The sequence below is a fragment of the Macrobrachium rosenbergii genome, chromosome 10 (assembly GCF_040412425.1).
Source record: "Macrobrachium rosenbergii isolate ZJJX-2024 chromosome 10, ASM4041242v1, whole genome shotgun sequence".
Classification (NCBI taxonomy): Eukaryota; Metazoa; Arthropoda; class Malacostraca; order Decapoda; family Palaemonidae; genus Macrobrachium; species Macrobrachium rosenbergii.
In genome coordinates, this window is record NC_089750.1 from 30,633,849 (window position 1) to 30,659,199 (window position 25,351).

General features: G+C 39.5%; 1 protein-coding gene across 1 annotated transcript in view; it reads right to left on the bottom strand.

Moving 5' to 3' along the window:
- Nucleotides 1-309: 309 nt before the first annotated feature.
- HBS1 (translation elongation factor EF-1alpha (GTPase) HBS1) overlaps nucleotides 310-25,351 on the bottom strand; it is a gene marked incomplete at its 5' end in the record, with an annotated part of 255,149 nt that continues 230,107 nt past the window's right edge. Inside the window, one exon of the mRNA XM_067109557.1 lies at nucleotides 310-742. Within this exon, the coding sequence (XP_066965658.1) occupies nucleotides 731-742 (12 nt within the window). The remainder of the gene's footprint in view (nucleotides 743-25,351) is intronic.

Below are 25,351 nucleotides of genomic sequence, written 5' to 3' on the forward strand. Positions count from 1 at the left end.
CCTCATGTAAAATTTGTCATTTTAGCGATCTTATTTAAAAAAACATTGTGCATTCTTAAATTTTAATCTTGTTCTCTTGATTTACTTTTGCTACTGTGACACTCACTACTTTATTGGAAAATTTCATACACTGTCTTTCGAGTTCACAAAAGATAGTGATTCCTGACTTGAGTAGTAAACATGTAAAGCACTGCTGCTATATTTCACTCATCTCATTTATAGCTTCGCAACTTCATTACTAAACATAACTAAAACACCAAATATATTAATGATGTGGTGCCATGTGGATAGTTGAATAAAACCAAGGAGGACACATTTTGGGTAAATATAATATCCTGATTAACATTATTCTTCATAAACAGATTGGCGCTTATATAGTTCTGGAGTATTTGCAAACCACATACAGAAAGCAAAGACCTCATAATAATGTTGACACAACCATCACCCTTTAGTGTTTAAATCTGCATTTTCTATTTGTGATCAACTTTACATTTAGTTAGTCCTTCTGCTCAACTTTGGGAATATTGTTAAAATTTAAAACATGAAAATTGAGACATCATAAATTTAATGCAGGTCATTGGAAAAAAACAAGGTAAACTTTAGAAAAAACTGCAACATTATTTCAAATAATAAATAATTACTAGAGAAATAAATAATATTCAACAGCAGACATCAATACTGTTCATATGATCCTCTTCATATCTGAAGGCCATTCTCCTCTAAACTCAACTTATTCCAAGAGCTGAAAAAAAAATACCAATGTTAAGATACATTAAGAAATTATAGTTTAAGTTAAATAACATGATAAAAATTAATTCACTGGTGATATTTCTATGTAAATATGTACCAGAAAAGGATATATATACACATCTGAATAAAAATTCACATAATGCCAATACATATACAGTATACAAATCTGAATAAAAAAAATTACAATGCCAAACTAAAAAGGATCATTCTCCAATATAAATAAAAGTGGAAAGTTATAAAAAAACTGATACTGTATACAGTAAAATAATCCAAATTCCTTAACCAGGTGGTTTGGACAAACATCAAGTATATGTATTATAATAATAAAACTTGGACAAACATCAAGTATATGTATTATAATAATAAAACTGGACTTTCAATTATTAATGTGTCATTCTTATGCCTTTTTAACAGAGGGATGGATTTTTTAATCACTATTTTGCACATAATATTGAAGTGACTAATAAAAGTGGATTTTCAATGAATGTGTCATTCTTTTGTCTTTCTAACAAAGGGAAGATTTTTTAATCACTATTTTGCACATAATATTGAAGTGACTGTAATAAACTATGCAGTACCAATGGTATTTTCAAAGATGTTGAACAAAATTAAATTTAAATATAAAAAACATGATGACATCAAGGAATGTGATGGAAAGACAGGGGAATTAGAAAATAACACCTACACTCACAGGAGTGGCCTGAAAGGACTCTTTAATGATAATAAAAAACTTGATCTAATAACTCAAAATTTTAACTTTGCTAACTGGATTAACTGAAAACTAAAGATTCTCAAAATTTCCCTGATTTATTCCCAATTGTTAGTATTGACCTTTATTCTCTCCATACAGGCACTGAATCATTTGTGTGGTTTATTCATCACATATTCATGGGTCATATGAGTGAATAATTCGACAATGAGATAAAATTCCTTCAGTGTAGTGTTCTTTTTGGTTCAAAGAATGCCCTAATTGTGCTTTAATTTGTCTTCAAGGTCATTATTTTGTCAAGATGATTAATGATTATGGGTTTTAGAGAAGTTACTCAAGATGCTTACTTTTGATCTGGTCATAGGTGTTGCAGTTTTGGCTGTTTTATTGGCAACCTTACTTACCTTTATACCCAAATAGGTAGAGATCAATCACATTCAACATTTGTACCAGATTCATATAATTTGTTGAATGTCAACTTAATTTGCTGTGCAAGAGAATGTTTACAACAATAATTCTGAAGGACTTACATAGCTCTGCCAACAGTCATTGAAAATAGATGTCTTAATTTGAATATCTTTAATAGCATAGCCGCTGTTTGTCCTCAAAGGAGTTACTCTTATGGTTCTGGAGGAGCTCCATAAGATAGACCAACCAATTTCAAAGAATTCTCTTCTAGCTGGTCCTGGCCAGTATAGTGCACAGTGACACTGATAGAATGGAGGACTCAAGACAAGAGAGCTCTTTCTCTTGTCTACAGCGACTGCCTAGGTTCTTCCTTGTCTTAACCTGCAGACATGGCAACCGTGCATCACAGGTCGTCCACGCTCTGTGTCAGACCAACTATTCATTATTCTTTTGGTCTTTGTTATATGAGGACGCACTTAGAATGGGTGCAGTATAAGTACAGTACTCCAAGATCGTAGTAGTCGTCATGGAAGAACCAAACTATGAAGCAAACAAAGTACATGGGGTGTGAGAATTGTTTGTTTTGCTCACAAGATACTGTACACCAGGCTCCGTCTTTGCTAGCCGACAAACAATGTTTAATTACTGTATATTGAAGTAATACTTTTAAACAATGTTGTTCTTAAAGATCTTTGGTATATGACCTATCTTAGTAGTTAGGGATCCTAATAGGATCCATCTGGGCCACTTAATAGATACGCTATGCTACTTCCTTTTTAACTAATACTAAGCCTAACCATTCATACAGCTAAGTAAAGTAACTGACTTTTGATCGTGTTCAACTTTTAAACAATGTTGCTCTTAAAGATCTTCGGTATATGACCCATCTTAGTAGTTAGGGATCCTAATAGGGTCCATCTGGGCTACTTGATAGATATGCCATGCTACTTCCTCTTTGACTAATACTAAGCCTAACCATCCATATAGCTTTGTAAAATCATGGAATAGTTTTTTGTGATAAACTGACTTTTGATTGTGTTCAACTCCCAAACCTTGGTGTTAAGTAAACCCAGTTGGTTAATTACAGTACTTAATTACCAAACTGAATAGTTTTTTTGTGATAATGTTCCATATTTAGCAATAATATTAGGGAACTTGCATCAAATTACACAATGTTTTCTTTCGCAGACCTACATTTAGCGGGTATTGTTCCGCCGCTGGCAGCGTCAGTACGTAAAAGTTGGTGATATCTGTTTTACTTCGTGATTATTAAATTTTTACACTGTCATATAACGGGCATTGAAACTGTACTAAATTTATATGAACCTAGTTTATTTTAAAAAATTTTCTCCCTTGGCAAAATATTTCATTGAATTACTTTCTTATGTAGCCAATAGCTGTACCTGCTGCCAGCGAGTAGCCTAGGCCCAATAAACAAATCATAAATTTGCAAACTAGATTTACAGTATACAGTTAGCTTTGGCCAAATGGAATGGCATAACATTCAAGAATTTACTTTTAAGGCAAAATTAAATAGTAATTATATATTTAATACATGACTACTGTCTTAGAGAACCACTGTTATGATGGCTGACAGTAAACAGCAATATGGCTACATACTTGTGCCCAAGTTAACCTATTCATGTTAAATGTGCTGCCTAAGTTATTACAAATAATTAGCACATCTAACATTTGTTAGAAAAACAAAATTATAGTGGTATCCATGAATATGATAATACTAACTTCTACTGTATAGATAATCATTACCATAACATTATACTATAACTACACACTACTAGCCCGCAGTGCCTTGAGTATATTGTTCATACAGTAATTATAGATGGTTAGTAGCAATTAGTTTCTAATAAATACTTGTTCCTTGTATCACTGCAGGGTCGCTGTTATGCAAGACCCACTGATTACGTGTGCCACAGCGAATTATTCGGTTTGGTCTGCTTTTTGCCAGTGGGTAAGACCCTTGCCACCAGCCATGAACACAGCCCTTATAAGAATAAAGGGGAATATGATGGGTCACCAGACATGTGTGAAATTTGTAACATGCTCCTGGCAACAAGTGTTAAGAATGAAATAGCTTGCTTTAAGCTGTCTTGTTGGGTCCTAGGTTTCAGTTTTCAGTCAGTAAGGGTATGAAAGGAAGAGACCTCATCTTTCTGGCAAAACTCCGGTAGAGCTTATTTCCCTCCATTTCCAAGCAGAACCCATGTTTGGGTCACAACACAAATGCATTGGTTCCTAGTACCTCCCAGGTCATCCCCTCTGATGGAGAAGAGGAGTCTCAACTTGGGGGAGATGTCCCTTTTACCGGACATATTGCCACTGAAAGTGCCCTGCTGAACCTGGAAGGACCAGAGACAGATTTCAGCTGTACATGAAAGAGATACCTAAAAGGGAAATCTGTCTCCCATGCAGCTATCATACTGTATACTGAAGGGGATCCTAATAGGATCCACCTATCCCCGTCTGAAGTGTCCATGTCTTCTGAGGGGTATAATGAGTCATCCAGGACTTTTGTTCTTTGGTAGTCGGGCAGTCACAGTATGGCTGCCTGGGCACAATCAGTTTGTGCAAGCTCCCCTAATTGGGAAATGACGCTTGTTGCATTTGCAGACTTCCGCAAGGAAATTATAAACAGTATCAAGGATGTCCTTGTTATTGAAGCATCAATACTTATATATCAGAGATATTATCCAAGATTACAGGAATTCAGGTCAGTCCTGGACACTGAATTACATACATATAAGATGAAGAAGTCCTCGGCCTTTAAAAAATAAAAGAATAAAGTGGCTGCACAGCCTGCCCAGGCAGAGTCTGGGTTTACAGCTTCAATGTGTATCTTCCCTCCTGATGGTAAATACCTTATCAACCCTTAAGGGACGGCATAATTTATCAATGTGCAGCACCCCAGACTGGGGAAACTTTGAGGTCGGCAAAATAAAAAAAAAAATCACATCAATGGAAAGAGAATGACATGTACATTCACATTGTACAAATAAAAAAATTCTAAAAAATTTTCTCTACCTTCCATGAAAAGCTAAAAATTACTATTTACAACCCCTTGTGGGGCCTCATTTACAAGATAATTGTATATTTTATGAACTTATATATGATTTTTCTAATAAGTTTTTTGGATTTTGTAAAATTACTATTACTGCTCACACAATATCAAAACATTTAAGAAATAAAAGCATTAACAAATTTTTTGCATATTTGTTGTAAAATATTCACGTAAATTTACGAGAAGGAAAATTCAGTAGCTTTTTTTTTTTTACTTTCACATGCTTTTTCTAATATTTCTTTGCAATTTTCTTTGTAAAATTACATTTACAACCGACATACTATCATAAAAGACAAAACAAAAAAACAACAGCAACCCCTTCGTATATTTACAAGCAAATTTACAAAAAGACTCATGTGAGAGAGAGAGATGCAGTAACTTCCCCCTTGAAGTCACAAGCATTACTGATACTGGCCTAACTCTCACGTCTGTATAAAAGTTGCCCGAATTTATAGCATATAGAAGTATTGGCACCTTTGTTTCGAATCATTATTACCATAACAGTGGTGCGTAATTCTGCTTCACACTGAAGCTCAATCCGTCCACTAAGGGTTAATGAAAGGGAAACCATGATTGAAGGTCAACATGTAAAATTTCGGGACAGGGCAGCGTTTCCTAATACTGTACTGAGTGGCACTTAGTCCCTCCTTCAGTGGGCACTGAGAAACCGCAAAGGAGACGGTTATCCTACCTACAAATATAGCATTGAAAGCCATAGAGGAGGACCTTTTATCAGGTCAATGGAAAATGAAGTTTTACGTCTATTTAGATAAGACCCAATATGCTCACTGGGTAGCCCCAGCCTTCTGTCCCTTCACTTTCAAAACAATCATGTTAACGCAAATTTTCATAATTTTTTGGTAACTGGGAAACGAGAGCCAACAGCAGAATTAAAGACATTTGTCTCCGTCATTCCAGTGTCTGATAATTCTACTAAGGAATGGGCAACACTAGTCCTTCCTTTTGATATGAAAAAGCTCCCTCTGGACATGGTTACTCAACAGTTTGGGAACCCTATGAGAAAAATCTGAGGGGACAGCCTTGGCTGAATTTCATGCTAGGCTCCACCTCCTCAATATAATAACCTTTTCTAGTATGCTGGAAGTTTCTGTTGGAAGGCTTCCAGAATCCTCTAGAATATTTATGCAGACCCTATGGAGAGCACTCCATGATTTCCTAGTGTCGCATAAAGGCTAGAATGGAAACATGGGTGGACTCCAATATGTTACTCCTGGGAAAGCTGCCCCTAAAGGATCCTTCCAACAACAGAAGAAGGGACAACAGCAGCGAAAGCATCCCTTTCAAAGTGGGCAAAGACACACATACTGGGAAAAGGAAAAGCAACTCCTAGAATGCCTATTAAAGGCAAGGGAAAAGGTGGACCCCAATATGGATGGTACGGTTGGGAGTTGCCTTCTACAACATCACATGCAATGGAAGTCCTCTCCTTGGAGACACAATGTTACCCTAAATGGGTTAAGGTGGTCACATCCCCTCCCCCCTTCAAAGAGGTTTTTTCCAATATCCAGACCCCTCTTTGGAAGATTACATGCATAAGGCCCTTTACAAGGAACCACAGAGAACCACGTATATCTTCAGTGTCCCCAAGGATTCCTCCAAACGAAGTGATACTCAACCTATCAAAATTGAACAAACACATAGTTTGCCACATGTTTCCTGATGACTACTGTTGCCCAAGTACATTCAATCATTCCGTAAGGGACCTGGACTGTTTCTATAGGCCTGAAAGACACATACTGACACGTCCCTATTGCTGTTCCCTTCCGTCCCTTCTTAGGGTTCTGGATAAGAAAAGGTAACTTACAGATTCAAGGTCATGCCCCGTTTGGTTAAACACTGCCCCAAGAATCTTTACAAAATTAACAACAGTAGTTGTCTGGGAAATCAAAAAAGAAGGAATTCAACTGGTACTCTACCTAGGCGATTGGCTAGTCCCGGGCCTACCAGAGAAGAGTGCTTACGAAGCCTAAGAGTAGTAGTCAACGGGCTCCCAGCAAACGACTTTCTAATATATTGGAACAAATCCCACCTTACACCCAGCAGACACTTTCAGTAGCTGGGACTTGTTGGGATAGTCTTCATGGTCAGTTGTCTTTCCCCACCAATACTCAAAACAGAATAAGGAAGGAATTAAAAAGGTTTCTGTCACAGCCCAGCATTTCCAGATGTCAGCTGGAGTGTATAATGGGTCTGTTACAGTCTGCATCTGTGGTAGACCAATTCTCAGACTAAAACTAAAAAATGTAAACAAATTCTGACTATCGTGTGCAAGAAAAAAAGATTCGCGATTGACTTCATAAAAGGTGTCAAAAGTTGGGGAAATACTTCAGCAGTGGGCCTGGAAGGGGTGTCTGGCAAAACAGGTTGCTCTGACTCCTCCATCTATACAAGTGCTAATACATACAGATGCCTCCTTGGCAGGTTGGGGAGGCCCACTGGGAAGGATCATCAGGTAGCAGGGAGGTGGTCACCTATTCTGAGGAAGTGTATCAACTTTCTGGAGCTAATGGCTGTCTTCCTATCTGACATAAAACAAACCCTCTATCAAGTGGTACTTGTCTACAATTCACCTCAAAGGGCTTCCAATGTAATAACAGACCCTCTATCAGGGAATACAACAGCTTCGACCGAGTGAATGTTAGACAACCACTCCTTTCAATTAATTGCCAACATGCTTCCATATAAGAACCATCAACTTCCAGTGTATGCGTCTCTGAAACTGGATAATCAAGCAATAACAAGAGATGCATTCCTACAAGACTGGGACAAATGAAGGACAATATACCTTTTCCCCCATTGACCCAGATTTCGGAGGTTTTTTGAACAAACTTCTAACTTTCAACGAAACCGCTTACTTAATAGCATCAAATTAGCCATAAAGGCATTGGTTCCTATTGCTTCCACAACGGGCGAAGAACTCAATTCCATTATCATCTGCTGTTCTATCCCAGACAGTAGGAAGGAAAGTTGTCTACGTGTCCTCCTCGCTGAGCCGAGACCTTCACTTACGGAATTTAAAATCTTGTCTACCATGAAAACTACCCCCAACATTGCTAGATACCTAGTTCAGAAACTAAGGACATCATCTTTTCGACAATAATAGTCTGTATGGAAAATATGGTTAGATTATATCCATGCTAAAAGCCCAGTTGAGATCTCTGTTGAAATACTCCAATGTTTTCTTGTATATCTTTTAAAACAAGGGCCTTCCTGTTATAACAATTATTGAATACAAGGCAGCATTGTCAGAACCCTTGCTTTATGGATTCGGAATTGGTTCTAACACAGGAACTGTTAATTCCCTTCTCTGGTCTTTTGTATTGCAATGACCTGCTCCTCCAAGGCCTCCCATTCCCTGAATGGTGTGCTTAGGCTTCTGTCAACCCCTCAATTCATTGGGCCCAATACAACTACGACATACAGTATATGCTGCAAAAGGCAATCTTCTTAACCCTTTAACACAGAAGCCCTATTTACAAAAACGTCTCCCGTATGCCGGCGGCGTTCGGTGAGTTAGCGCCGAAGTGGAAAAAAAGTTTTTTTTTTTAAATCACAGCACGCTCAGTTTTTAAGATTAAGAGTTCATTTTTGGCTCATTTTTTTTTTGTCATTGGCTGAAGTTTAGTATGCAACCATCAGAAATGAAAAAAAATATTATCATCATATATAAATATTGGAATATATGACAGCGAAAAAAAAAACTCGTACATAATTGTATACAAATCGCGCTGTAAGCAAAACAGTTAAAGCTAATGAGTTAATTTTTTTTAGTTGTATTGTACACTAAATTGCGATGATTTTGGTTTATAGCAAATTTTAAAACGATCAAAGCAGCACAGAGAAAATATTATCACAAAATGATGCATGAATTAAATAACGCTTTCGGACGTAAAAAATGTTTTTAAAAAATTCACCATAAATTGAAATATTGTGCTAGTGACTTCCCGTTTGTTGAAAAATGAAGCTAATTGATTGAATATTACTAGACTGTAAGTGTTTTAGCTTACAATTGCAGTTTTCGACCATTTCAGTCGAGTTAAAGTTGACTGAAAGTCGAATTTTTTCTATTTATCGTGATTTATATGGAAATATTTCAAAACCGATAAAAGCTAAAACCATAAGTTATTTTTTGTTGTATTGTACATGAAATTGCGCACATTTTCATATATAAAACTTTATGTAACGACTAATATAAAGCGGTGCAAATATTACGACAACGAGACGAAAGAATTTCTGAGATGTTCGGCCGAGTTACAGCGCGAGCGTAAGGAAAATGTTTTTTCAAAAATTCACCATAAATCGAAATATTGTGCTAGAGACTTCCAATTTATTGCAAAATGAAGTTAAACGATTGATTATTACTAGAATGTAAGAGTTTTAGCTTACAATTGCGTTTTTACCATTTCGATCGAGTTAAAGTTGACCAAAGGTTGAAATTTTGGCAGTTATCGTGATTTATGTGAAAATATTTCAAAACTGATAAAAGCTACAACCATGAGCTATTTTCTGTTGTATTCTACATGAAATTGCGCACATTTTCATATATAAAAGTTTATGTAACGACTAATGTAAACGATGCAAACATTACGACAACATGACGAAAAGAATTTCTGAGATGTTCGTCTGAGTTACAGCAGCGCAGACGCAAGGAAAAAAAAATTTTTTTCAGAAATTCACCATAAATCGAAATATTGTGCTCGAGACTTCCAGTTTGTTGCAAAATGAAGGTACATGATTGAATATTACTAGAATGTAAGAGTTTTAGCTTATACAGTAATTGCGTTTTTTTACCATTTCGGTCGAGTTAAATTTGACCGAAGGTTGAAATTTTGGCAGTTATCGTGATTTATATGAAAATATTTCAAAACTGATAAAAGCTACAACCATGAGTTATTTTCTGTTGTATTCTACATGAAATTGCGCACATTTCCATATATAAAACTTTATGTAACGACTAATATAAAACAGTGCAAACATTACGACAACGTGATGAAAAGAATTTCTGGCGCGGACGTAAGGAAAAAGTTTTTTCAGAAATTCACCATAAATCGAAATATTGTGCTAGAGACTTCCAATTGGTTGCAAAATGAAGGTAAATGATTGAATATTACTAGATCGTAAGAGTTTTAGCTTAAAATTGCGTTTTTGACCATTTCGGTCGAGTCAAAGTTGACCGAAGGTTGAAATTTTGGCAGTTATCGTGGTTTATATGAAAATATTTCCAAACTGATAAAAGCTACAACCATGGGTTGTATTTTGCTGTATTGTACATAAAATTGCGCACATTTTCATATATAAAACTTTATGTAACGGCTAATATAGAACAGTTAAAAAATTACGACAAAATGACGAAAGAATTTATGAAATTTTCAGCTGAGTTACCGCCCGTGCGTAAGAAAAGTTTTTTTAAAAAATTCACCATAAATCGAAATATTGTGCTAGAGACTTCCAATTTATTCCAAAATGAAGGTACATGATTGAATATTACTAGAATGTAAGAGTTTTAGCTTACAATTGCGTTTTTCGACCATTTCGGTCGAGTCAAAGTTGACCGAAGGTTGAAATTTTTTGTAGTCGACGTACGGTACGTCCACTCGGCACCCAACAGACAATTTTAGTTGACGTATGATACGTCCAGTAGGCGTTTAAGGGTTAACTGCTTTTGCATCAGGAGCTCACATTAGTAACTGGGCTCTCTTAGGTGGGGACAACACTACATTACTTGTACAGCTAACCATCATTTATTACGGTCTCCTGGCCCATCATTCCTGGCCAAGAATGAGAACCCTTTACAGAGAAAATTTCCTGTTCTGATAAGGGAACTCAATTTGTCAAATAAAACTTATGCCCATTTCAAGCACCTAAGGATGCCTGGCGGTCATGGCAAACATCCCAGAAGGTCTGATTTTCCTACACCCTAGCACAACAAACTACTCCATCTACAAGGCTGAGAATAATTATGGAGCCCCTTATTAAAAAGGCAGACCCCACTCCTTTCCTAAGTCGCATGATATCGTTAGCTTTCTTCAGAAATGTTTCTTTCAAAGAAATCTTGGAGTGTACAGGGTGGTCATAAGGAACAGTATTCCTAAAACATTATTGCCATGAGTTCAAACAAATTTGACTACATTGTGTACCAGCAGATGGTATAGTAAGTCTGACCCCATAGTCACTTTAGAACTACATCTTAATAATTGTGAGTTCGCATTTAGTTACCATATGGGTATCTGGAATAAAAAGATGTGGTTTATGACTTGTGGCTTAACTTTGGACCAAAAATTTTATCTGGGTTGTTGGGACTGAATTTTAAGAGCTTACCCATTTTGTCACCTCTCAATTTCTTTGGTAAGCTACTTTGAGGACAAACAGCAGCTATGCTATCAAAAAACAGGTTTTGACATAGGAAAACCTATTTTCGGTAGCTGCTGTGAGTCCTCAAGCCCACCCACTTTCCCTGATGAAAAGGTATAGGATTTGGGTGAATAATTTCCTGCATAGACCTGAAAGAATAAAGGATAGTCGGTCTGACGCAGAGTGCATTGAGTAAAGGATAGTTGGTCTGACGCAGAGTGCATTGTTGCCACGATAGTGGATGACTTGCAATGCACAACTGCCACGTCTGCAGGTTAAGACAAGGAAGAACCCAGGCAGTTGCTGCAGACAAGAGAAAGAGCCGTCTTGTCTTGTGTCTTGAGTACTATACATGTACTCTATCAGTGTCAACGTTCACTATAGTACTGGCCAGGACTAACTAGAAGAGAATTCTTTGAAATTGGTTGGTCTTTCTTATACAGCCTCTCTAAGACCTTAAGAGTAACTCCTTTGAGGACTCACGGCGGCTACCAAAAATAGGTTTTTCCAACGTCAAAACCTGTTTATTAAGTTCTAAACTTGCGGCATAGTTCTGCTGTGAAAACAAACAGCAGAAAACAAAAGCACTGTTTAGTAATACAAAATTTTCATATTAAAATTAGTAGTTCTATATTTATCTAACATTCATACAGCTTCAAGTTTCAAGCTGCAAGTCTGGTCAGCAATTGATTAAAAATAAAAGAAAACAAAAAGATTGTACCTAGTTTATCAGCCTGCCTGTCTTCCTATTTACCTTCCTTCCTATTGCTAAAGAATGAATGACTTCATTTTCTATGCCAAAATTAACATTTCACCCATTGGATTGTGGGAAGGGTGGATGGGTACTAATGTTAGGTAAGCAGAGAAGTAATCAATTTTAATACAAAATTTGGTATTATTTCTACGAATCTTACCTAACATTCATTTAGTTGACTACCACACTGACAAGGATGGAGGAATAGTGTAGCATTTGGCAAAACCCAAACAAAACTTGATTGGTTTTAAAAGTAAATACACACTGGTTGTCCTTGCCTCCAGTCAATGACAAAGTCAAAGATAATGTGGATCTTGTAGGGTATCCTATGTTCAGCGGGACTTGCTGTAATATTCAGCATGGATCTTGCCATAAAATGTTGGGACAGACTAGCTTATACTAAAAATACCTATAATCTCCAATACACACCAAGAGCACCTTCATTCTTTCCTTAACTCAGTACCAGGATTCTCAAAAATACAAGAGGAAAAGATTTCCTCCTTGCAGTTCAAGCAAGACAGACCCAGCAGCAACTAAGAGAAAAGTACAACAATTTCATGAGTGACTGCCCCTTCCTTTAAGTAGTAAGAAGTAAAAATGGAGTTGCATCTCAATTGAGCAGCATTACATTCCTCTAACAACAAATTCTTTATAAAATCTCATGTGCCTTCTCCTTGAGAACAGGTAGATGGAATTCATGTAAATTGTTATGAACTTGGTAAAGTATATCAAGGGAAATGTATTTAGGCAAGGGAATATTCAGATCCTTAACACTGCAGTGTAAAGTATGAAAATTTCTCTATATAGGTTTAACTTGAGTATATAAATATCAGGGGACCTAACTGGACATAAGAAGGACATAAGAAGGTCTTCCCTTCATTCCCGACTAGTTAAGTCAGATTCAGGATACTGACTAAACACGTGAGAGAGGTTTTCACATCATTTTTGCCATCCTAGTGTGCCAAACAGGAATGAAGTGCAGTAAAAAGGAAAGGACCACATTGCCATTTGAAAATCCAATCCTGTTGGAAATGGTTTGCAACTCTTTTCGCTTTGGAGTGAGAAAGAAACGGACAAATCCTAACTAATTTACTTCTGAGCAATTGCTTAGGACAAAATTATGATCTGAACCTAAGTAACTGCTCTCTAAAGCCCCTTACCCAATGAAAAGGGGCAGAGAATCTGTGGGGTTTATCTCAGTAGCTAGGTTTCATGTCAACCGTGAGAAGTCTGTACTCGTCCCTTTGATGAGGGCTATGTAAGAGGACATGAAGATTTAACAACACAACAAATTTAGTTAGACCATCAGCAGACAGGCTGAGAAAACTGCCATCTGCCATCCAGCTATTCTGAAACCAACTCATCATGATCAAAGTAAGAGCCAATACTGAAGTAGTAAGTGAACACCAATGTAGTTCTAATAATAAACACAACACAAAACCAGATATTCATGATCAAGCAACTAACAGAAAGTTGCTTTGAGTGCAAAACCAAAATCCAACATATCACCAGAGATTTTAAACAGACATATGATGGAAACTCCTTGGGGAAAATGCCAGGATCTGGTATAACACCAAAACTTATAAACCTTGTTAGGATATGATACAAAAAGGGTTAAGTTTGGAAGAAACAAGAAGAAAGCTTAGACATTAACAGCGTACTGGGGCAAAGATGCCTACTGCCCTGCATGTTGTTTCCCGTGGTGACAGAAAAGAAAAATTAAACAAATCCACTGAGGTACAAGATGGTATTTAATATGATGTCAAAATCGAAGTCATTGTGCAGATGATTTAACATAAGACAATTATGATAAAATTGATAAATGGTAGCACACAGCTGGATTAGAGAGAAAACATGAGAAACACAGATAATGAATACAAGAAAAATGGCAAATGCAAAAAAATATACAGAAATATTCAATGCTAAATACAAAAATACAAAGCAGTTGGCATCAGGAACAGGTTTTGATGTAGGAAAAATGAGAAATTTTAATTAATTTGTATTTTTCATAGCTAACAAACCTGAGATCTTAACATTAGGATAAATGTTCTGGTGCCAGCTAGAATCCAGTAAAAATAAAAACAAGAATTGTTTATGCAAGAAATTGGTGGCATCTGGCACCCATCACGGAGATGAGATGGGAAGTGGCCAGCGACCTTATCTCAACCCTGTGACGTCTCAGTTTTCTTCCAGCCCATTGTAAACTGAAAGAGGGGTGGCTAGGGGTGGGCAGTAATTATTAAGACTGCAGGTTTGTTACCTATGGAAAAAAAAAAAAAAAAAAAAAAAAAAAAAAAAAAAAAAAAAAAAACCAACTTTCCTTACGTCCGTGTGCGTTAACTCGGACGAACATCTCGGAAATTCTTTCGTCACTTTGTCGTAATGTTTGCACCGTTTTATATTAGTCGTTACATCACTTTTTATATATGAAAATGTGTGCGATTTCATGTAGAATAAAACAGAAAATAACTCATGGTTGTATCTTTTATCAATTTTGAAATATTTTCATATAAATCATGAGAAGTGCCAAAATTTCAACCTTCGGTCAACTTTAACTCGACCGAAATGATTGAAAAATGCAATTGTAAGCTAAAACTCTTACATTCTAGTAATATTCAATCATGTACCTTCATTTTGCAACAAACTGGAAGTCTCTAGCACAATATTTCGATTTATGGTGAATTTTTGAAAAAACTTTTTCCTTACGTCCACGCGGTAACTCGGCCGAACATCTCAGAAATTCTTTCGTCACTTTGTCGTAATGTTTGCACCGTTTTATTTTAGTCGTTACATAAAGTTTTATATATGGAAATGTGCACAATTTCATGTAGAATACAACAAAAAATAACTCATGGTTGTAGCTTTTATCAGTTTTGAAATATTTTCATATAAATCACGATAAATAGAAAAATTCTACTTTAGGTCAACTTTAACTCGACCAAATGGTCGAAAAAATGCAATTGTAAGCTAAAACACTTACAGTCTAGTAATATTCAATCAATTACCTTCATTTTGTAACAAACGGGAAGTCTCTAGCACAATATTTCGATTTATGGTGAATTTAAAAAATTTTTTTTCTTTACGTCCGCGTGTTACAAATTCATGCATCATTTTGTGATAATATTTTCTCTGTGTTGCTTTGATCATTTTACAATTTGTTATATACCAAAATCATTGCAATTTAGTGTACAATACAAAGAAATAAATAACTCGTTACCTCTAACTGTTTTGCTCACAGTGCGATTTGTATACAATTATATATGAAAATTTTTTTTGTACTGTCATATATTTCAATATTTATATATAATGATATTTTTTTCTCATTTCTGATGGTTGCATACTAAACTTCAGGCAATGAAAAAAAAGGAGCCAAAAATGGACTCTTAATCTTAAAAACTAAGTGTGCTGTGATTTTTTAAAAAAACTTTTTTTCCGCTTCGGTGCTAACTCCCGAACGCCGCCGCCATACGACAGACACTTTTGTAAATAGAAGCTTGGAGTTAGAGGGTTAGGACAGACTCACTCTTGGTGGGATTTAAGAGAATCCTGAACCGACTGGAGGTTCGGCACACCCAGTCATACTTCCTGAATAAGATAATTCAAAGAAGGAGACCTAAGCCTCTAATCTGTTAGATATATGGGTATCCAACAATCAGGTTACTGGGATGAGTCCAATGCGGAAATTCACTGCAATAAAGGAAGTTAAAGAGCTATATCTGTTCAGATAACGAACTAAGGTAGACACCTCTATATGTTTGTTATCATTCTTCTCTCTCCTTGCTAGAGAGAGGAAGGGTTTGCTAATGCTAGGTATATTTGTGTAGAATAAAAACAAACTAACAGTAAGGCTACTTCACTCACCTGTACCTGGCCCATTCCAGCGTATGATGGAACCATCTTCTTACCACCCGTGGGTAGAGAAGAAAGGAAAAAGGGGGAAGGAAAAGAGACCAGTCATCTCAATCATCCTCACTTTCATACCATCATCTTATGCAGGATACAAAACTGTCCCGCTAGGGGCACTAGATGAGCTACACAACTTGTTGAGCAGCCACCACCGGACCCATGGAAAAAGTGTCCAAGGACCTGTGGGCAATGTCCCTCAGGTAGAAGGAAGTGAACATGGTTTGGCAGAGCCAAGAACCAGCATTCAGGATACTATGCACAGATAAGTTCTTGAATGCCAAGGAGGAGCTTAGTCCTCTAATGTCATGTGCTCTTGCATGCAGTATTGGCAGTAGAAAATGATGAGTAGGCATGCCTGATCACTTCATGAAGCCAAAACGAAATAGTATTCTTGGACACTTCTTTCTTGATCCGGCCTGTGCTAACAAAAAGTCTTCAGCATCCCGGTCTGAGATGTCGAGTCCTTTTTAGATAGCAATGCAGTGCTCTGACAGGGCAAAGGAGCAATCCACCTGGATCACCGTTAATGAAATCCCCAGGGGAAGGGATGGAAAAGGAGGTAAACCTGTCATCATGAACCAAGGGGTTTTGAGTCTTAGCCACAAAGTCCGGGACAAATTTAAAATCCTACTGACTTCCAACCCCTGGCATGTTTAACATCAAATGCTAAGCCAAGGAGTTTGCTCGCTCTCTTCGAAGAACCCAAGGCTAGAAGGAAAACCGTCTTGAGGGTCGCCAAGGCTAGAAGGAAAACTATCTTGAGGGTTAAGTTCCTGTCCAATGACTGACGCAGTGGTTTGTATACACCAGAGTCAGATCCCAGGTAGGAGGCTTCAATTCTCTAGGAGAACAACTGTTCAAAACTTCTGAGCAGCACAGAGATTTCCCATGATGAAATTAGGTCCATGTCTTTCAAACAAAAAACCAATCCCAAGGCAGCCCTGTAGCCCTCAATAGCAGAAACAGGAAGGTGTTTTTCTGTTATGAGGAACATCAGAAAATCAGCTATCTGCTGAATAGAGGTTTGACTGGAGAGAAACCCACTTGATGACACCAATCACAGTAGATGACCCATTTCCCGATACATGATTGAAGATCTTCTGAGGTAACCAGACATCTGTGTCGCTGCTCTGCGAGAAAAGCCTTTTGCTCGCGGGAAATACTGGATAGTCTCCCACCGTGAAGACTTAGGGATGTTACTGATTGATGGTATCACTCTACATGAGGTTGACAGAGAAGATTGTGCCAAGGGAGTATTTCTCTTGGAACTGCTGAGAGCAGAGTTAGAAGATCTGGAAACAATTGTCCTTGGGGGAAAGGCTTAGACATCCAGGTTGTCCCAAGGATGTTGAAGGGCATCCCCTGTCACAGCAGAGAATAAGAATAAGTATATCTTAGTTTAACCAGACCACTGAGCTGATTAACAGCTCTCCTAGGGCTGGCCCGAAGGATTAGATTTATTTTACATGGCTAAGAACCAATTGGTTACCTAGCAATGGGACCTACAGCTTATTGTGGAATCCGAACCACATTACAGCGAGAAATGAATTTCTATCACCAGAAATAAATTCCTCTTATTCTTCATTGGCCGGTCGGAGATTCGAACTCGCAGCCAACAGAGTGGTAGCTGAGAACGGAATCCGCTCGCCCAACGAGGAACATTGTCACTTCAGAGATCTGGAACTACTGAACAACAGACCTCTAGCTTCCTGTTGAACCTAGTTGCAAAGAGGTCTATCACTGGTCTCTCCCACAGATGAAAAAGCCTTTCTGCACCTCCTGATGCAGAGACCACTCCGTCCCTAGAACCTGTCCCCAACGACTTAGCTTGTCAGCCACTACGTTCCTCTTTCCTGGAATGTACCTGGCCATGAGGTCCACCGAGTTGTTGATAGCCCACTCGTGTAACTGGACTGTTATCAAGGAAAACTGGTGTGACACTAGCCCGCCCCCCCCCCTCCATTTGTTCACATAAGCTACCACCGTAATGTTGTCCGACATCAGAACAACGGAGTACCCCATCACCCTTTCTTGAAACTCCTGAAGTGCTAGGAAGGCTGCTTTCAACTATAGCACATTGATGTGAAGTTTCCTGTCCTGAGGACTCCACATACCCGAAGTCAGGAGATCTTTTAAATGTGCTCCCAACCTTCGGAAGAAGCGTCCGAGAACAGGAAGAGCCCTGGAAGGGGCGAATGAAGAGGCACTCCCACTGTCAGGTTTTCATTGTCCAACCACCACAGAAGGTTGCTTCTTACCTCTGTCAACAGAGGGACCTGTAGCTGAGGAGAGTCCCATGCTGGAAACCAAATTCCTTCAGCCTCCAGTGCAAGGAACGAAGATGAAAATGGCCATGAGGAACCAGCTTCTCTAGCGATGTCAAAAGTCCTAGAATCACTTGCCATTGCCGAGCTGGTTGGTTCCGTTCGGATAGGAAGGAGTGATCCACTGTCCTGAACTTCTCTATCCTCTGATCCGATAGGCAGACTCTCAACAAGGCAGTGTCTATGATCATTCCCAGCTAAAGGATTCTTTGACTGGGCTGAAGACTGGGCTTTTCCAAATTTATCACGACGCCTAAGCCACAACAAAATTGGAGAAGATGATCCCTGTCTCAAATTGTCTTTTCATGAGAACTCACCAAAACCAGCCAGTCATCAAGATATCTTAGGAGGCAAAGTCCCTGAGCATGAGCCCACATCGACACTAGGGTGAAAACTCTTGTGAACACCTGGGGAGCTGTTGTCAGACTGAAGCAAAGGTCTTTGAACTGGAACACCACTTCTCCAAGACTGAAGCGAAGGAACTTCCCACAGGAGGGATGAACAGGGATCTGGAAGTAAGCGTCCTTCAAATCTATGGTCAGCATGTAGTCGTTGTCTCTGACAGCTGCCAAGACTGTCTGAGGAGTCTCCATCTTGAACCTTGTCTTTCTGATAAAAGAGGTTCAATGTTGATAGGTCTATCACCAGCCTCCAGTAACCAGCTGCTTTGGGGAGTAGGAAGACTCGGCTGTAGAACCTTGGAGAAGGACGCTTTACTTGCTCTACAGCTCCCTTCCCCATCATCTTCCTCACTTCTTCTTGGAGAGCTAGGTGTTTCAGAGAGCCCTGGGCGTGAGTGAGGGAGAGGACGATTGGAGAGAGGAGGAGTGAAGTCAAAAGGTAGTAGATACCCTACCCGAAGGACGTCTACCACCTACGGCTCTGCTCCATAATTCTGCACGTGGCCCAATGGCTCGCCAGGCATTCCCCCCACTGATGGCACAGAGTGGAGAGGAGCACCCATTCTATCGTCTACCTCCCCTATCTCTGCCCGTTTCCCTTTCCTGGCCTGGAAGCTTGTGACTGAAAGGGACATTGTTGGGAAGGCTTCTTTGGTGACAAAGCAGGTTGAGAAGCCTTGATCGTAGAAGGAGGTCTTATAGGCTTCTTGGGAGAAGGCTGGGGCTTCTGCCTTGGAACACTCAGACGAGAAGGAGCTGCTGCTTTACTCACTGCTTGGTAGGAGTCCGAGTGAGGAGGAGGATATACTGGAGTTTAACAAGAGTGAGAATGAATTACTAACAACAGAGGATGCTGAGGATATGCAGCAGAAGTGTTTGATAGTGAGTGAGTTGAAGAGGTGAATTAGAGAGGGAGTACCTGGAAGAAGATGGCACTTGTTGAATGAATGGATACAGTTTGCTCAGAGATTTGTGTTGTGTGAAGGAGTGGTGTATTTTTCAAGAGAGGATGGAAGAGTTGATATACATTCCAGTGTTCTCAATGAGTGAAGAAGGGGGGATGTGCATGTTAGTCCATGAGAAGTATGGATATATGGGGAAGTTTAAGTTGATTGAATGTATAAAAGAGCAGATGTTTTATCCATATTTGTGGAAGATTTGTATGGATGTGGCAGTTACGTGTGAAAAATATCAGAAGGGAAAACATCAGAGAGTTTATGCTAGCCCACCTGTTTTGAAGTTGAGCATGAAAGAGCCATTTGAATTAGTGGCAATTGATTGTGTAAATTTGCCAGTAACTGCAAGAGGAAATGTAGGAGTGGTTGTTATGGTAGATCATAAGAGTAAGTTTGTAAGTTGTGCCACGGAGAAGAATAAAACTAGTGAGAACATTGTCATAGTGTTATTATGGTCTTGTTGCCTGCACGTGTGAGGAAGCCGGTAAGAATGTTGAGTGATAATGGGCTGGAGTTTGTTGGTAGACTGTCTGAACAAATGTTGAGAGTGGAGTATCAAGCATGCAGTAACAACTCCATACATGCCAAGTGCAAATGGGTTGGCAGAACGAACAATAAGGAATCTGAATGAGATGTTACAAATGTTGACTGATGGAGAGATTGAATGGGATTTGTTGTTAAAAAGAGTGGTAGTGATGTATAATGGATCAATACATAAAAGCACTGGCATGCCTCCAAGTGAGTATGTGATGAATTCCTCCCAGTGAGAATGTGATGAATTATGAAAGGTATGCGAGATTTAGTTAGTTATAAATGATTTGTTTAACCAGACCTCTGAACTCTTTTAGGGTTCTTCTCGGGCGGATTTGAATGAAGAAGAGTGGGATGTGTGGAAACAGGCGAATGAAAGGTTCAAGAGTTTCAGAGTACATGATAAGGTGTTGAAGGAGGTGGCTGAGAAAGGAAGATTGACAGTGGGTAAGAAGGTCCAAATGTAGTGGAAACAGTGTAGTGAAATGGATTGAGTTATGTGTTAGAAAATAAGAATGAAGAAGGAAATGTGAAGGTAATAAGAGCACACTACAATCAGTTGAGAAGATGGAGAGAACCCCCCGAAATACATAACTGAGCAATCCATTAGGAAGTTAAGGGAGGAAAAGGAAAAGGAGTGTGAAGAAATAGAAGATATAAACTGGAGAGATAAACAGCTAGTGTTGGTGGAACATAAGAGAAGGTCTAAAAGGAGGAGTAGAAAGAATAAGGGTACATTTACTAGGTTGTATGGAGAAAGTACACATGATGGGTTATTTGATTTTGTGGGGTTTGATAAGTTATTAAGTGTGAGGAGTGAAAATACCTTTGCGGTGTTGTTTGGTGGTAGTGCGAATGAGGGTGCAATTGATTTTGAGGGATTTGAGCGGAATGTGGAAGGAGTGAACTTGGAGAGTACAAGGAATGTGGACGAGGATACGCAAGATTTGGGTGGACTGGAAACTATGCTGAGCCATGAGAAAGATGGTACGTACAGTGTGTGTGTGAGTTTCCTTTGAGTGAAAGTATTGAAAGAGTAAGTGTGGGAGGAGTGTGAGTGAGAAAGAGTTAGCAACACTAGGGAGTATGAGTGGGGGAGTTTTGGATAACTTGAGAGTCGGAGCCTAACAAAATTAAGTGAGAGTATATAATAGATGATAGAAGCCATGTCAGGTGTTAGTGAGGTTGGAGCAGACATAAGTCTCCAGAGTTTGAACGAAGTTGGTGCAAGTACAGTAGTTTGGAACCAAGACTGGGTGAGTCTAGTGCGGTTAGAGTAGAAGTGAGTGAAGAAGAGGTGGTGAACGAGAGGTCATGGACCCAAAGTCAAGGTCCAATTCCAGAGTATGAATGGGTAGTGGAAAAGGGATTTTGATAGAAATAGGAAATAAGATTTCCTTTATTTTAGTAAGGGGAGTGTGGTGGTAGTGTGAAAAATGAGTTTGTATGATTGAATTTGTTTTAATTATATTTTTTTAATGTTAGTTAGTACATGATTGATTAATCTTTACTTTTCTTTTTTTTTTTTACTTGCAGTTTACTTGAGTGAGAGTGTTAAGACAGGATCCACTCCTCTTCACCTTTAAGAAGGTTCATTTCTGTTGGCATCGTATGATGAAAATGAAGGATGCTGACAAGTGCCATCTCTAGAGAATACAGTGTTAGGAGACTGAAGTTGAAGACCCTGTGCAACAACATAAAGCTGAGTAATATCTGTACACTATGTGTGCGTAGTGAATCTAGGGCTTGAGGTTGTGGAGACTTCTTAAGGGGTACTGCCCAAGAATATTTTCCTCTGATAATAGTATATACTGTTGTGGTGATTGTGATTCCACAGTTAAGACTGGCTATGTTTGGTTGAGTGTTAAGCACAAGGAAAGGGAGACAGGTGGCAGCACAGCACAACTGTATTGATGCGGTTTAAAGGATTGAATACAGGGACATCCACCAAGAAGAGCTGTCCGTGAACTTTACATAAAGACTAAGTAACAGGGGTGGAGATCCCCTTAATTTGGAATTGTAAATATTTTGACTACTGGTAGTATTAAGTTAAGCTAAATTAGGTATAGGAAGATTGTTTTGATAAGCTTTAGTGATAAGTAGGAAATAAGTTAGGTTAAGTACTGAAAGATGATAATTGATAAACTATGATATATGTAAATAAAATTAGGATAAGCTTCTGGATGAAGGTTTCAGACCACTGTAATATTAAGGTAATACATTAGGTTAAGGAACGTCAGAGCTTCTTTTAATAACGTTCTGTTCCCATCATAATGCACCTATTGTGTACTGAAAGAAAAAGCCCCTACAATGTCTTGATTGTGGTGGTGGTCTTAAAGGCTTATTGGGAGAAGGGTGCGGATTCTGCCTTGGAACATTCGGACGAGAAGGAGCTGTTGCTTTACTCGCTGCTTATTGGAAGAAACGATCATTATTGTTGGCTCAACACCTGTCGACAGCTGCATCCAATCGATCCATGGAGAAGAACAACTGAGAGTCCAGAATATTGCCATTCCTCAGGGATAACAAGGAATCCACATCGACAGACCGAGCCACTTTGGAGTGGGCTGCGTCTCTCCTCATCAGCAGGATATTAGCCCACAAATTACCAGTCACATGGGTAAGGTAGGAAATAGCCTTAGCACCAGATTGCAACAATCTGATGTAAGCAAAACCACTGACTTTATTCATTGGCGTAGAGGAAGAAGAAATCTTGGCAACAGCTGAAGACCACAAATCCAGCCAAGAAACCATTTGGAAGGCAGAAGAGGCATTTGATTCTAAAAGCAGCCTCTTGAAAAGAGAGAGATGAACCTTCTACTCTGACTGATCCAGGGTCAAACCTGGCTTTAGAAGGACAACATCGGGGAGAGAGGAGTTGCATAATACTTAATGTGGTGCGGCAGCAGAGGAGGGAGAAACCTGAACGACCTGCCGGAACGAAGGGAGTTATTCCGTCCCGAAATCAAGGAATTTACATGATTCAGGACTGAGTAAGCGTGACTTGAACAAGGAAACTCAAAAGATGTCTTCGAATTCTTCTTCGGTCCCGGCAAGGCTTCTATTCTTGTTGGGACAATCGTAGGAGTCACAGTCTTTTTAGAAAGATTAATGAACTCACGAAAGACATCAATAATCTCTTCATAAGAAGAAAGAAACTCCTGATTCTCCAAATCCTCCACCTCCTGGGCATGAGGATCCCTGTCTGCCTCCTCCAAAGGATTTGCAGGGTTTAGAACCGGAGCTTGAAGTTTTGAAGTAGAAGGAAGAGAGAGGTCTCAATCACTGGCCTGAGACGCAGAAGACCCTTTCCCGTACAATGGACGTGCGTCATCCTGTAGCCCACGTCTGTGGAAGCGAACGATGGCTGCGGATGCGGGGAGGCGAACGATGGCCGTGGATGCAGGAAGGAGAACGATGGCTGTGGATGAGGGAAGACAAACGACGGCAGTGGTCCTTTCCTGTCGTTTCCAAAAAAGCAGCTTCTTGAAAAGAAAAAGAAGAACCTTCTGCTCTGACCTGATCCAGGGTCAAACCTGGCTTCAGACAAATGACATCAGAGTTGACCTGTCAACTCAGAAGAGGCACAAGAGGAGTTACATAATACTTCCTGTTGAGAGGTAGAGGAGGAGGGAGAAACTTAAACGATCTGCCGGAATGAAGGGAGTTATCCCATCCTGAAATCAAGGAATTTACATGATTCAGGACTGAGTCAGCGTGACTGGAACAAGACAACTCAAAAGATGTCTTCGATTTCTTCTTCGGTCCCAGCAAGGCTTCTATTCCTGTTGGAGTTATTGTAGGAGTCACAGTCTTTTTAGAAAGATTACTGAACTCACGAATGTGATCAATGATCTCTTCCTAAGAAGAGTCACAGTCTTTTTAGAAAGATTATTGAACTCAAGAATGTGATCAATGATCTCTTCCTAAGAAGAAAGAAACTCCTGATTCTCCAAATCCTCCACCGTCTGCCTCCTCCGAAGGATTCGCAGGGTTTAGAACTGGAGTTTGAAGTTTTGAAGTAGAGGGAAGAGAGAGGTCTCAATCATTGGTTCAAGAAACAGAAGACCCTTTCCCATACAACAGACATGCGTCATCCTGTAGCCCACATCCGCGGATGCACGAAGACAAACGATGGCTACAGACATGGGAAGGCAAACGACAACCGCGGATGTGGGAAGGCGATTGATGGCTGCGGATGCAGGGAGGCGAACGACAGCTGTGGATGCGGAAAGGCGAATGACAGCCGTGGATGCGGGAAGGCAAATGATGGCAGTGGTCCTTTCCTGAAGATCACAATGAGGAACGCTGTTGCGAACAGCAAAGCCGCGAGTCAGATGAAGAACCATGGTTGTATCAATCTCTACAGTGGTGTCTAGTTGTATGTCCGTCACAATCTACATGGCCGTCTCTATCCATACGTCCGAGTCCAAGGGAATCAAGAGAGGAATCACGATTTCTTCAGGGAGACTGTAATTTGGAACGAAGACGTCTAGGAGGCATAGGCCTGACAGGACTACTAGGAGGTTCTACCACTCGGGATTTCTTGATTGGAGCCTTGTCATCCTTTCTCCTAACTTGAACAGGATGCATTGGAGACGAAGGAACAACTGTAGAGTCCTTCTCAGCACAAGATTCTTCATGGCGAAAGGTTGATGGACGAGACACACTTCCCACAAGAACACGTACGTGTGCAGGAGAAATACAGCCTTGGTCCAAAGGCGAAGAAGAGATGGTCTTCTGTTTCTTGGGGAGAGGAGCTGCAACACATTTAATCCTCCAATGTTTGATGTGGGAACGAACAGGAGAGGCAGACGACAAAGATGGAGATGATGAAGGAGATGATGAAGAAGACGACGAAGACGAAGAAGATCTACGCTGTCTCCTCTTAAGAAAACGGCCGTATTTCACTCAAGAGGGCCGAGTTGACAGTGTCAACAACAATCTGAACAAGAGAGGAAGCAAACGGTGTAGCAGCAGATGATGTCATAGTAGAACCAGGCTGCGACATCACAGGAGCAGACAAACTGTCCCCAATCTGCGCGAGCAATCGTAAGCTGAATGGGAGGTGACCCAGGATGATGCGTTGAGAGAACCAATGGAATCTCGCTAGAAGGCATAAGGCAAGACAGGTCAGGAGGGTTGCGAAGTGACATGGCAGCCG